Below are 14998 nucleotides of genomic sequence, written 5' to 3'. Positions count from 1 at the left end.
ATGGAATCTATGGCTGTATGCAACGTTTATGCAAATTACATTGTTGATGGATTTTATCTGCCCACACACAAATGAAAGTTTTGATTATTTTAACCACAGAATTTTGTTTCCTGCATCTAGCAAACTAAGCACTTTTCAACTGCCAGACTATTAAGCAAGTGGTATGAGATGTATTGATCTTGCAGTGGTAATGATCTTACATTTCCATATAATGCCTTTTAGGTTTAAGTGTCCTTAGACACATTAAGAGTTGCACCTATGAAAAAAAGCACTTCGGGAATGAATCACCACAGCTGCTTAAGAGGTCACTCCACCATTAAAGAGCTTGCAAACACCAAAAAGCCAAAAGGCACTCTTCCCAGCCAAAATTCTTAGTAGCATTTTGGACAAGTTCTAAATACAGTAATAACTAAACTAGATATTAGATAGCCATATCTTGGGAAAAGTGGAACAAGTACTAAAAAAACTACTGAAACAGTGAATATTTTTGTCATGAAGTTTACCACATAGCTGGTGCAGCAAAAAGAGCTGCACAAGCAAGTATCTAATTAATGTGTAACTGTACTGAAAGCTTTGGCTTAAAACCTGGCTGTTGACAAAAGCAGTTTGTCAAGACATCAATTTTCTCTCTTGTGAGAAGAGAGAAGATAACGCTTCACACAACAATGTCATTTGTTAACTGAATTGTGGATTTACTTACATACTCAGGATGCAAATGAAGCATCTGAGTCATCAAAATCACTGCAGTTCCCACTCCTGTTAACTCCTACGTAGGTTCTGCAATGCCCTCAAAAAACTCTTGTCACTGTTTTGTGTCTTGTGTTCTTGCCTGCATAAGGACATTCTTGACGTTTTGAGGGTTTCTTAGGGATACAGTTAATCTGAATTTTATAGAACCTCAAGGAGAATGGAGCAGAGCACTATGTGAGGACTTTCATTAGCTGAAGAACTACAACAAAAGAGAGGGTAAGGTTAGAAGAACTTCGATCCTTTTCCTTCTCACACAAAAAGCCTCTGATCACTCTTAAAATCTCTCGAGGTTTAGGAGTGAAGGCTCAGAACTAAACCTCACCCTGGACCTACAGAACAAGTAATGCCTCTGGCGAAGGAAGCTGCTTACCGCCTGAGTGCGTTTGTCAGTTCAGCAGTCACTTCACTCTCGCCGTATGGGCTCAACTCAGCTAGTGTTAATGCTGTTGCTGCTGCGGTGCCATCACTGCCTTCCTGAGAAATGAGGAAAGGCCATCGAAGTTGAAGTTACTTACCATCTTAACGGGAAAACTCTGAAAACTTCTTAGTTTGCAGCTACTTTTAAAATGAAGGTGAAATAAACATCACAATGTCACAGCAACATGGTAAGTCTATCAACATAGTAAGAAATAGACTAAATGGATTAACGCTTCACAAATCCTTCTAAATGTTTCCTAAACCACCACAGCTCACGGATTTGCAGAATTCTGCTATAGTGTGCGTAACTGCTACTTTTTTTTTATTACTTTGGACACCACAGCTGAAACAAAGCAGCACTGGATCTAACAATTCAGATGATGCTTTGCCAGAAAGAAAACAGAAAGACACAATTATACACTACTTCTGAAGTTTGTTTTTTAACACACTACTGGGGTTTTCTGGAGACACAGCACTAAATAACCAGATTAATTTTTTTCCAGGAATCACTATTTATGCAAATTATTAATGTAAATACAGAAATCGCTTTAGTTTGCATTATACTGAGGTGGGACAAATTCTTCATTCTCAAATTATTACAAACTGTCTGACTAGGAAAAAGAGATTGTCATTACAATGCTCTAACTGCTTAATTGAAATAATATTTTGCTTAGACTTTCTTCCAGTGTTCCCAGTGAACGGCAACAGGCAAAACACAACATGTTCAGCCTTCAGTAGCTTGTATGAATGGCTCTGTGGTGCTCCTCCCCAAAACGACCATCTTATTTTAGCCTGGCTTAACAGTATTTCTGCAAAGTTCTTGTAAATTACACCATTGAAAGGATCACCTAACAACTTCAGAAGAGAGAAAAGACATATGTATAGCCAAAAGAAGAGAATTATTAAAATGCTGTAGACAGGGAGGGGTACAATAAATTGTGTTTATGTTGATTTTAGAAGTTTGTTTGACTCCTGACCTTGCACAATTTGTCTTTGCTTCCGCTGCTGGCTGAGCTGAGAGACCTCGTCCTCTCTTCTTTTTGCTCTTCCACTTCAGACTTCAAGTGCTCAATATGGATGAGGTAGGCCTGCTCCTGGGCCTCTCGAGTGCTCAGTTTCAATTCCAATGCCTTCTTCTCCTTCTCCAGCAGGTAAAGCTGTGCCTTAAGTTCTGCCATCTCCTCCTGTTGAAGAAACATTATCAGCATGCTGCTTCATAAGATTACATACCTAAAGGAAGAAGTTAAACAAGGTTTTCATTCACTCCTATTACTTGAGTGTTCTTTCCATGGGTAACACAATCAGCATCCCGAAGGCTTTTTGTAATCACCTAGTGAATTTGTCAACAGATCAGGATATCTTGAGACTAAGTGAGTATGATGAGCTGTGCCATCCCTTAATCAGCCTCGCATAACCTCACAGGCAACAGACCAGCTAATCTGGTGCTGAAATTAGAGTAGAGGGATCAGACAGGGTTGTGACAGCTGCTGAAATTTCTTTGGTTGTACTTTGCCCTTCCTTCAGAGACCACTGCCCAAAAACCAATGTCTGACTTTCTTGTCAAACAGCTCCATAAATGCCAGATTCCAATTTCTTAATAATACCTAATAATTAAGAGTTGGTTTATCTCATTAAAGTGGAACAGGTTTGAGGGACAAGGACAGCAGACACAGTATATTCTTGCCTCGTAATACCAGCCTCTGTAGTAGAATGCATTAGTCAAAAAGAGCAACTGATGTCCATTTTTAATTTTCCTCCTCTAGATGGTTAGAATCACACCTATACACAACTGGAGTTTCACAAAATTGCACTCACATTCTCCCCATGAATATGATCCACGGAAGATGGACATTGGTACTTCATAGAAAGAAGCTTAATTCTGAGAGCTAATTCTTGTGTGTAATTCTTCTGCCACTCCAGTATTTATGACAAGGCTGACAACTATTGTAACACAACACTTGCTGCCTGGGACAGACTTCTGCCCTAACATCTGCTCTGACAGTGCTGGCCATGAGTGCAGTGACTCTTCTTTCAGCACTTGCTTCCAGCTTCCCATGAAAAGCAGTGGATGGGTGTCCCGAACGAAAAGACTCTTTGTGTTTAACAACACTTCAGCAAAGTTTCTTCCACGAAATATCCCAGGAAAACCAATCATCCACAAAACATTAAAGAGACAGACATAAAGAGATAAACATAATTTACATTATGTGTTAAAACCCACCATCAAACAAAAAGACTGCCAAAAAGACTGCCCTGAATCATGTTCTTGCTGTTGAGCTTGCCATGCCCTAGGTCACCTCATGGGTGAATACTGATTTAATGCAGCCATTTTCTGTATCAAGGTTCATTTCTAGACTTGTTCACTATGTAAACATCTCTGAAAAATAGAAGTTTCTTGATGGTGGCCAGATTTTTGAAACAGAAAAAAGTATTTGAGTCACAAAAACATCACAGGTTGTCACCTTACCCTTCAAAAATAATGCTTTTTGTATTATATCCATTATTAACAAAGATTGTACAAACACGTATCTTGGCACATGTTTAGACCAACTTTTTCTGTAGAAGAAAATCTACATCCCTACCAAGAATTTGATGTCTGGACTAAGTGTAAGCAGTGCGCAAAGGTGTAGACAGTTACAATAGCATACAGTAATCTCAGGTAATCATTGGATTATTCAGAATCACCAACCATGCAAAACCAAAATCCATATCCTAAATCCCTCCAAGCTTGGAAAGATTCATATGAGCTTTAAAATCATTCACTTAGTCATCTACTTATTTGTGAACTGAGAGTTAGAAGCACAATCAGTTTCATCCAATGTGGTTTACAGAAATCTAGCTGTTAGGCAAACTTACCATCAAGTACCTTTGTCTACAGCAAAAATGTAAACAATACTGATAAATAATGATGGGACAATTTAATTACAGAAGTTGAACTGGTATACTCAAGTGGACACATTTAGCTTCTTAAGCCTGTTTCTAAAGCCATTAACCTACTTAGCCTGCTTAGTGAAGGCTGAGAAGTAATTTCAGCAGAGTATTTTGGCACTTACATGAATACTTTCGATAAAGGGCTATCTATGCGGGAGGGTCATGTAAAGATTTTCCCAGGCTGGAAGCTGAAGTTAGGCAAATTCAGCCTAGAAAAAAGGGACATTAATTTCCTAAAAAAAAGGTGAATGTAACCACTGCAACAATGGATCTATGGAACTGATGTTTCCCATCAGCTGAGAGTTTTAACTTAATGACTGGATGTTTGTTTGTACTACATATCCTAGCTGAACATAAATTTGAGGATCAATGGTTACCTCATTTGTTTATGAAGACAGTAAGTTTATGACATCATATATGAATTCACAAATTGCACCCTGTCCCAGAAGACATATCATGGACTCCAAAAGCACTCCCCATGTGTTAGCTTCCTCATACCAAGACAATGTGACTTTGAAACAGAGAAGCAAAGACAAGGCAGGGCAAAAGTGGAAGAAGTATCAACCACTGTCTTAAAGAACAGGAAGGGATGGTAAGGCTGAAGTTTAAAGTTGAGGATTCCGGTATGGTCACATATAATCTGTAAGGAGGGGTGGTAAAAGTCACATTTCACATGGGAAAATTTAAGTAGCTCAGATTTACTTTGAGAGTTAATTATTCCTTACACATGCAGTATCTTTTTCCATGAAAACATATTTTCTAAATATAGTGTCTAAATTTCATTTCAATGACAACATCACCTTTGTACATTTACTATTTCTTTAATTCCTCCCCCCCCCCCCCCCCATTACTGGATGCTGGTGAAATATTTGCAGTTTAACAAATCTGTTTCTTCAGAGTGTGGACCTAAAGTGGCATTTACAAAATGAAACACCGAAGGAGGTTGCAAGTAGTCACTCTTCCAGTTTTTTGCAGAAGACTTACACAACCTATTCAAATTCACAAGCTTCAAGCACTAAATCTACCAGTCAGGGTTAATTAACTGAATATTGAGGAATATTTTGTACTTGCAGTCATTCTGAATTTGGTTGAAAACTTGATCACAATTAAACAACACCCCTGACTCAACATAATCAGAAACACCACATCATTCTCAAAATTCAAATTGGTATTGGATGTTGTCATGTCAGAATAAAACAGCATTGACTCTTATGTGGCAAAAAATTCTGAAAGTCATGAAAAAGGGATTCTCGAAGGATCACAGTACACAAGGTGGAATATACCAGCCTTCAGAAGTAAAACAAGTATCAGAGCAGATACATACCGTGCTCTAGTTAACTGTATTTTACTACATAAGAGCATGAAATGTTGTAACAAAGGTGGATAAGAGGATTCTTAACATTTTCTGCAAAGAGTCTGTAGCCTCAAAGCACATTATGAGCAATATTATCACAACCTGTACACAGAAGAGGAAAAACTATCAGTGTAGAAAGCTAAGACTTATCTACATTACGTACTTTGAAACTCAGAAAGGCTGAATATGAAGAATTTTTTACACCCATAAGAACTAATCTCCTTTCTAACTGGGGCATGACAACAACTGACCTCAAAGCAAGACCACAGACCAGAATGTATCTGGAAACATAATTAATTACTGCTTGAAGCAAAGATTTGCATTCTACAGTAGTATTGGAGAAACACTATGTCTTACACTCTGGATAAAAAAATAAAAAAAAAAAAAAATAAACAGGGCAACAGAAAAACCATCCTCAAATCATCTTTTTATGGATAATTTTCATCAGTAATGAAGAACTAATGGTCTAAAGGCATTTTCAGAACATTATCAGCATAACACATAGATACAAGAAGCAAAACGACTGATCTGGACATCAGTTTTTACTAGGAGTCATTAAATGAAACATGCTAAAGATGCAGCAGAGATTCCAACACAAGTACAAGTTTCAGGAAGACAGCAGCAGGTGCAAGATCCAGCAATGCAGAAAATCCTTGAGTAGCTTAATCAAGCTGTACCATCCTTGCTGGTTGATGAAAAGCCAAGACACTCAGAAAGCCAAGATATCCATGAGTTCTACCCTTAGGTTCAGCTATGTTATAGCTTGTTGAACATGAGCAAGGTGTAATGCAGACCTAAGCAACAACCATAAATGCTAATAGGTAGCACATCCTCTTGGGACCAAAGCAAGTAGAGTGTTGCTGTGCCTTTTCTAATGCTTTATGCATAGAAGAAGGGCACAAATTTCCTATTTCCATAGCAGGAGAGCACTTACCAACAGATCGACTGCAAGTTTTGACAAACCTGAGTTTTCACTATGTCCCTTTCAGAAATTCAGGAACTTCCTGAAGTTGTGAATTCCAGCAAAGTGCAACAAATTATAATAAATAACAATGCTACCAGTTTTTCTGAACCAGAAAGGACTTAAGGTGACTTCAGCCACCTGCGTAAAATGTGTGGATTAGCACTGTACACAAACCAATCAAGAAGGAAGATTTCTTTTTCTTCTAGGGACAATTCCTGCAGCAAAAACCCAATGTGCTAGGTCCAGTCAAAAGTTATGAGTGTAAAAAACAAGTTACAGGATCATTTAGTGAACAAGAGCATTACCAGCGCTCAAAACTGTAGCAGAAACTATGATATGCAATCATTGGTGTCCTGCCAGGTCAGGGAATGCCAAAGCACTAATAGCAAACGACAGCCCTGCAGTTTGCCTTTATCTATCAATTTAAAGATAGAATGGTGTACAAGAGATTTCACAGAAGATCTGGATGCAAAAGAGGAGATGTAAGTGTGATATCTGAATATACATATAATTATCTATAAAAATTTTCCAGTACACCTTGAATGCTTTAACTGTGGGGAATATACTGCTGTTGGCCACAATATATTCTAACAACTAAAATAACTTTAAATCTTCTGACTGGTAGCAGGCAATCTTTTTTCTTTGAACTGCAAATACTGAATGCATTATTGCAAAATTGTATTTGTCATCATGGAAAAAACAGTACCACTAAGAACAAAATTATCATTTCTAGACTTAGCCAGCAGCAGCACATCAGAACGAAAACCTATAGCTTTAGGAGCTTATAAAACTATTGGGATTTGCTGTTACACGTGATACCATCACTTAACATATATCTGCCATTAGCTGACTAAAACAGGACTTGTCAATATGCAGAAATTAAACTTATTTAAACTGAACAAAACCCACACAATTTCTAAATGCAGTCATGTGCTTGTATAATGCTTGCTTGCCTTTGATATGCTCCCGTGTTTTAGTTCACCTCACTCAATACAGAAGCCAAATTTAAAATTACATGAGTTCTATACCTGGTCAACAAAGGTCAGTTTTTCTTGATAACCTCTTTAGAATTCTATGTATAAACCAGGCCTGAAGGACCAGTGTTTTCTCCAAAAACCTGTTGTCGTGGTTTAAACCCTGTCGCCAAGTTAGCCACGTAGTCCACTCCCTCACTCTCCCCTTTTTCTCCCCCCTCCTCCCGGAGGGATGGGAAAGAGAATCAAAAGAATGTAACTTCCATGGGTTGAGATAAGAACAGTCCAGTAACTAAAGTATAACACAAAACCACTACTGCTACCACCAGTAATAATAATGATAAAGGAAATAACAAGGAAACATCTTAGAACCTGCCGACCGGTAACTCACCCCACCCAGCAGTGAACCAGCCCTTCTGGGTAACTCCCAGTTACATCCCAGGCATGATGTGCTGTGGTATGGAATATCTCTTTGGCTAGTCTGGGTCAGGTGTCCTGTCCCTGCTTCCTCCCGGCTTTCCCTCCTCCCTGGCAGAGCATGAGACTCACAAAGTCCTTGGTCAGATCAAACATCAGCGTTATCAGCTCTGTTCTCAGGCTGAAAAGTCAAAAATACAGTGCTGCACCAGCTACTAAGAAGGAGAAAAAATGACTGCTACTGCTAAACCCAGGACGCCTGTGTTACTGCAAATCACTACACACCATACTCTTTGCTCAGGCTCTGAACTAAGCTACAGATTGCAACACAGTGCCTAGAACAGCTCTGGACTTGTGATCAACCACTGGAGAGCATTAGGGATGATAGCTTCTGACAGATCATCCTCTCACGACAACATCAAAAGGAGGTAAATTTGTTCTGCTTCAGTTCACAACTATTCAAGATACACATTTGCAAGCTTGTAAGGAACTGTTTCTTGGGAAGTTCTGTATCATGCTTTTGGTTACCCTCAAGCAACTCAGCTGCCACATCTCTCAGGGAGAGCACCATTTGTCAAGCAGACCATTCCAAGTTCAGAGCCATGGATGAAGTCCTCACCTAATTCAAAACACACGTACTTTGTCAGTATTAACCCACTGATTCTCACTTTCTGACTACTGCGTGTTCAGCCCTGCTTATTTGCTTTACAGAAGCTACCCTTTACTACCCAGTGATCACTATCAAAGCATCCCACATGTGTGACTGAGAGTGTTTTGTAGCAGTTTTGTAGGGGCATTGTCAGCAGTGCAGTGAGCCAGCTGGATATAAATAAAATACCTTCATTGCCATAAGTTCCTGCATCAAGACCGCATTTTCCAGGTCTAGCCTCTGGCTGTCTCCTCGAGGTTTAACGTCATAACTAAGGGGATCAATGTGGATGCTTTCCAGCTCCAGCATTGTCAGTTTCACTGCTGCTCTGTCATTTTTCAATTGCTGTATGTAATCCTTCAGTCGTTGCTCATCCTCTTTTGTAAATTCCATATCACAACTGCTTGCAGTTGAGCTGGTAGTACTGGAAAGAGAAAGAACAGTATTTTAAGAAAGTTTGGAACAAAATCTGTATTTTTACATCAACTTACCCCCTTCCCCCAGTCCCCAGTAGTTCATCAACACATATGAGTCTTACTTAAAAGTTCAGAGAAAGAACACACACAGCACGAACTGGATGTTGCAATGCTCAGAAGATGCAGAGGGATATGACAAATTCAGAAAATGAATTAATTCTCTAAGCTGCATGAGAAAATTTAATCATGTGACAATTTCCCTGCAAAGCCGAGAATTTAGTGACACATAATTGAAGTACTTTTTCTGGAATCATGTCTTCTGAAACCATGTTTTTAATAAAAAAAAAAGAAAATAAATAGCTACTGAAGATTTCTTAGCAGTACCCTAGCACAGCAAGCTTCTGTGCTGCTCAGACACTAAGTCTTCATCTTCTTCAGGAAGAAGCATCTGCTAAAAAAGAAAGAAGCAGGCCAGACTTCATTGATCTTTGCTGATAGCAATATACATTATCAGCTTAGACATTTTTAATGGACGCTTGCAGGAATCAACCAGAGCAGAATTACACTGGTAACTGTCACGAGTACACTGACATTCTTTCAATTCATATTAAGATGTATTCTTCAGTTCACTGACATTGTTTCAGGGCTGGAGGGCTTATAACTCCTAAGTTAGTAAAATTTTTAATAAAAAGTCATCATCAGATTTTGCAGAACTTCTCCTACCTACAAACAAATGACTGCCCATTAGTCTGACCCACAAACCTTTACACAGAGATCGCTCAAAGGGAGAACTAATGCCTTAGAGAAAGGGTGGCTCAATGCTGCCTAGCCACTTACACACATGCTAGTCCTGCAGGAGGCCAAGACTGATACTGTCATAGCATTCCAGCGCTGAATATAATTGCAACAACAGTAAAAGGAAAATAAAATGCCATGTTGTTTCCATAACCTCACTCAAAGCTGCCTGCTGTCTCCTGAGGTCCTGTAAGCAGCTGCCAGGTGAGGGATAAATCATCCATTAACTGCTTGTCTGGAATGTTAGATAATCTCAGTTATCAGCAGGGGAAAAAATAATTTTTCATGTCAAATTGCACTGCTGTTAAACGTTTTTGTAAGAAGAAAAAAGCCCTACCTGCTACATGGTGTAGGAATCAGGATGAATCCTTAAATATATTATGCATGTGAAAAAGGGAAAACCTATCAAGACAGGCTTGATTTTACTCTTTTCTTTTGGTTCTACTGCAGCTAAAGCTGAATTGATTTTTAAGTGCCTCTAATTGCCAATCTTCCCACAAATTCCAAGCACAGCCTTGGAGGAGATGGAGAATTGGCAGGTCTACAAACACATTTCAAAATCCTTCCCTCTAATGAAATATTGCATTACAGTTCTTTACTACAGTTTTATCTATCAATTTCCCATTTTTTCCTTCCTCTTCTTAGGGGTAAATAGGTGCCAAATTTACCGCAAGCGTAAACTGGTCTTTGCTTTTGTCTTCTGCCATTACTATCTGCAGTGAAGCTAAAAACACCCAGTACCTACACTACATAAAACCCCTTCCAAACTGAAACAAATCTGTGTTCACAGAATGGTTTGGGTTGGCATATTTAGCTTTTCATTAGAGAATCTTGAAATAGTAAAGCAAGATTTACTGAGTCTAAAGCTATCTTTCTGAAGTAGACAGTGATATAAAAATCATATGGATAACAATGTTAGAAATACTTAATCCTGTACCAAAGTCATGTTGCAAGTTTCCTCAGCACCCAAAGCAATTGCACGGTTTTTTCTGGATTAAATATAAACCAGCTGCTGTTGGAGGAAGAACAACTTTTAAAACCTACACAGGCTTCAAATCTTGGGACACGAAAGAGCTCATCTCATGTAGCATCAAGATTTTACCCAGAAGACTGGAAGCAGTATGGGGTGCAGAAAGCTGGGGTACAAAGCCCACTTTGAACTGTTATAAAAATAAGGCTGAGTGATGAGGGATGGAAACTCACTGAACTCCCACAGAACAGCTCTGCCAGAGTGTGTCCCTCAAAAGCCTCACCATACACCTCTCCATAATCCTAGTCCGTTGCTGCGCTATCTAAGGCTCACAGCTGGTGAGCATAAGAACTTGAGTTTCACATAATTGTTCTCTCTTCTTAACAGCAATCAGGACAAAGGAAAACAGACTGAGAGAATGCATATATAGTATAATGCATCCATCCAAAAACCACATGAAACTCTTGCAAAAGATGTGCAGTTTCTCATGTCTGAAATATATAGGTAAGGACAGAGAAATGATCATCATTTCATCACACCTGGAAGGAACACAACATCAATCTGCTCATTCTCACTGATGTTGTATTCATAACAAGCAAGAGAAATGTTCTTCCCACTTGCTTCCTCCCTCCAGTCTTTTACAATGATGCCATGCCTGGATGATGTCAATTTGCATATACAGCCTGTGGAAAATATGTAGATCAATATAGCATAATGTGCAGTTTTATTTGCTGGCATGCGTGTGCGTGATCACATGCACATGTGCGTATATGAAACTCAGCAGATGGATATAAGTGATGCTTCCAACAGTGCCTATGTGTAACTTCTGTACATTACAAAATTCTGTCCATAAAATTCCATAAGCTTCAGTTCATCTGTTAAAAATCAAATCAATAAATAAATCTGCAATTCAGCAATTGCGCAGACAATACAAAAGTTGACAGAACTATAATGCTGTCAGAACAAAATCCACAAAACTTGCTTGACTGTCTGCATGCAACCGTAATGCGTTTGATAGAGAGCATGTACAGGCCACCATCTTCTAGGTGAATGCTGTGGCTTGAGACATGAAAGAGCACAAAGCCAAAAGATAGTAACTTCCCGAGAAACTGAAAAATACGCCAACCAGCCAAAAGACAAACAACAGTATATTTGGCTAAAGTTAGAACCTTTGGTGAAACTACTCTGCTTCCTTCTGAGAATAATTAGATCCAGCAATGAAGTGCTAAGTAACACAGAAATATCACAACAGGTATCTTAAAATAACTTATTTGCAAACTTCAGCCAAGATAATGTTGTCTGTCAGCTACTTCTCTGAAATCTGAGGTAATTCTGATGAGAGATAGAGTCTTACATTTGGCTGAGTTCTGATATTCTGTGACACTGTGTAATACTGAAAAGAATTCCCTTTGCATGTAAGAGACCAGATCTTTTCCCTCATGAATCTAGATGTAAGGTTGGGCTTAGTAGCACTGCAGGGAATAAAATCCACCGTTTTCAACTGGTATTACCACCAGAATCTTTCTGTTTCCTTCTTTTTAAGGTACAGTCAAACCTTGTTGGCAGTGTTTGTTAACTTCTGCCCATTAAAATGACTCCCAACTACACTGTAGGCCTATTCTATTTTCAAAAAATGAATTGGTAACATTGTGGTGCTGCCAGCTAAATAATCTGAGATGCTTGCTATTATTTTTATCCACTTCAGCAGTAACAACCTCTGTGATGCTCTTTCATTGCATTTCAGTAATTTACATTTGAGTTGCTCCCTTTTACATTTCTAACCCCTTGTAACTAGCAGCTCACCAAGTATTTATTCTCAGTAATACATTCAGCAATTTGACATTCAGAATCTTATCTGAAATGCCAAAGCTAAAAATGGGTCAACAATTGCATTATCAGTTCCAATTCTACAGGATTCTAAACAGCAAGCAGAATTACTCATGTGTCACAAGTCTCAGCCAAGAAGAGTTTTCATCATGCCACCACCTCTTTGCTCAGTTAGTTTCAAAGGGAAAAGGTAGCAATACATACAGGCAACTAAAAGCATGCAACACTGGAACAGCCATGGCAAAAGATCAGTTTTGCAGATTCAGAGTATGTTTGAACCACGTAATTTAAAAATTTTTTCATTTCAATGTAGTGGTCCCCAAATGGAGGTTCACACAGCGCTCACTAGTGATGAAGGCTTGTTCTACTCGCCAGTTTTATAGACATTAAGCCTGCAGGAATAGAACCACAGAATCAACTATATTGGAAAAAACTTTTAAGATCATCAAGTCCAACCATTAAATAGCTAGAATCTGTAGTCTGCTTTCCTATTTGTGCTTGGATTGCTATTGTAATGCAACGTGAATGGAAATGGAAATTATCAACATCAAAGAATCAAAGAGAGCTATAGGTCTGCAGCAAGGGGATGTGTGTCAGAGCAGCAGGGAGCCTAGTGGCAACAGAACACACATGAATGGTTTGACAGAACTGACAACATAGGCAGAATAATGACAAAAAACAGGAGTAGGGTCCTGGAGAGAGAAAAGGAATCCAGAATGATATGGAGAGGGGAATTATAGGCAAAATCATCAATTTTTTAAACCAGAGATATAACATTTACTGGTATAAATAAAGTGTGTGCCTTTTAAATCAACATAGATTTTCCATCTATGGGCTGTCACAGTGTCATGTATCTCTAAACTGAAGAGGGTATGCCTCTGTTGTTAGACGGGGTCCACAGGAAGGAGAAATATGAAAACACCACATTATCACTTAACACAACAGAACGGAAGAGTTGTATTTCTTGGAGAAGCTAAAATTAAAAAAATATTTTCACTGACATGTATGTCTAGACAAATTATACTGGTTGTGGGGGGAGTGGAGAGGGATGACAATGTCTAAATGACGATCAGATCGGGTTGCCCAAATGACAAGTTCCTGACTTACTCTGTGCCTTTTGGGTGACTGAGTACTTTGCTCTCTGATGTTCTACATATATCACAGCAGGTAATAGTAGTTACCTTATTCACTATAGTATCCTGCTCTCCATCAGAAAAAAAAAAAAAAAAAAAGTCCTACAACGAGAATGACTTTTATCTAAAATCTTGCACACAGAAGAATTTACATTTGCATTTTTACATTTCATGACACAGTTTACACTGATGAAATTTGAAATCCAATGTTATTTTAATCATATTCTGTTGAAACTTCAGTCTAGTTAGCTAGGATGGCTAAGGCCTCCTTAGAATTAAATCTGGCCAGAGGGGTCAAGGACAACAGAAAGAGCTTTTTCAAATACATAGCTGATAAAACTAACACCAGAGGCAAGGTAGGCCCACTGGTGAATGGGATGGGTGCCCTGGTGACAGAAGATACTGAGATGGCAGAGTTATTGAATGCCTTCTTTGTCTCAGTCTACTCTGCCGGAGGCAGTCCTGAAGAGCCCTGTACTCCTGAGACCTCAGATGAAGTCAGGTCACTGGGGCGGTTTGCCTTAGTCGATGAGGAATGGGTTAGGGACCAGTTGAGCAATCTGGACATCCATAAATCCATGGGTCCAGATGGGATGCACCCGCGGGTGCTGAGGGAACTGGCGGAAGTCATTGCTAGACCACTCTCCATCATCTTTACCAAGTCTTGGGAAACGGGAGAGGTGCCTGAGGACTGGAGGAAAGCAAACGTCACTCCAGTCTTCAAAAAGGGCAAGAAGGAGGACCCGGGTAACTATAGACCGGTCAGCCTCACCTCCATCCCTGGGAAAGTGATGGAACACCTTATCCTTGATGCCATCTTAAGGCATGTCAAGGATAAGAGGGTTATGAGGGGCAGTCAACATGGCTTTACCAAGGGGAAGTCATGCTTGACCAACCTCATAGCCTTTTATGAGGAAATAACATTGTGGATGGATGATGGCAGAGCGGTGGATGTGGTCTACCTTGACTTCAGCAAAGCATTTGACACAGTCTCCCACAGCATCCTCATAGCTAAATTGAGGAAGTGTGGCCTGGATGATCAGGTAGTGAGATGGACTGCGAACTGGCTGAAGGACAGAAGCCAGAGAGTTGTAGTCTATGGGGCGGAGTCTAGTTGGAGGCCTGTATCTAGTGGAGTGCCTCAAGGGTCAGTACTGGGACCAGTATTATTTAATATATTCATCAATGATTTAGATGAGGGAATTGAGTGTACTGTCAGCAAGTTTGCTGATGACACTAAGCTGGGAGGAGTGGCTGACACGCCAGAAGGCTGTGCTGCCATCCAGCGAGACCTGGACAGGCTGGAGAGTTGGGCAGGGAGAAACTTGATGAAATATAACAAGGGAAAGTGTAGAGTCCTGCATCTGGGCAGGAACAACCCCAGGTTCCAATATAGGTTGG

The 14998-nt window shown here is 39.5% G+C and overlaps 1 protein-coding gene across 2 annotated transcripts in view; it reads right to left on the bottom strand.

Moving 5' to 3' along the window:
• Nucleotides 1–14998, bottom strand: part of MCC (MCC regulator of WNT signaling pathway) — a gene marked incomplete at its 5' end in the record, with an annotated part of 213747 nt that overhangs the window by 12971 nt on the left and 185778 nt on the right. For both annotated transcript variants that reach the window (XM_080637635.1, XM_080637636.1), the window contains 3 exons: nt 1121–1224; nt 2145–2351; nt 8646–8880. In XM_080637635.1, the coding sequence (XP_080493761.1) occupies nt 1121–1224; nt 2145–2351; nt 8646–8880 (546 nt within the window). The remainder of the gene's footprint in view (nt 1–1120; nt 1225–2144; nt 2352–8645; nt 8881–14998) is intronic.

This window comes from Psittacula echo (genome assembly GCF_963264785.1).
Source record: "Psittacula echo genome assembly, chromosome: Z".
NCBI lineage: Eukaryota > Metazoa > Chordata > Aves > Psittaciformes > Psittacidae > Psittacula > Psittacula echo.
The sequence above is the reverse complement of the archived record's forward strand: the minus strand, read 5'-3'. Positions and strand labels throughout refer to the sequence as shown.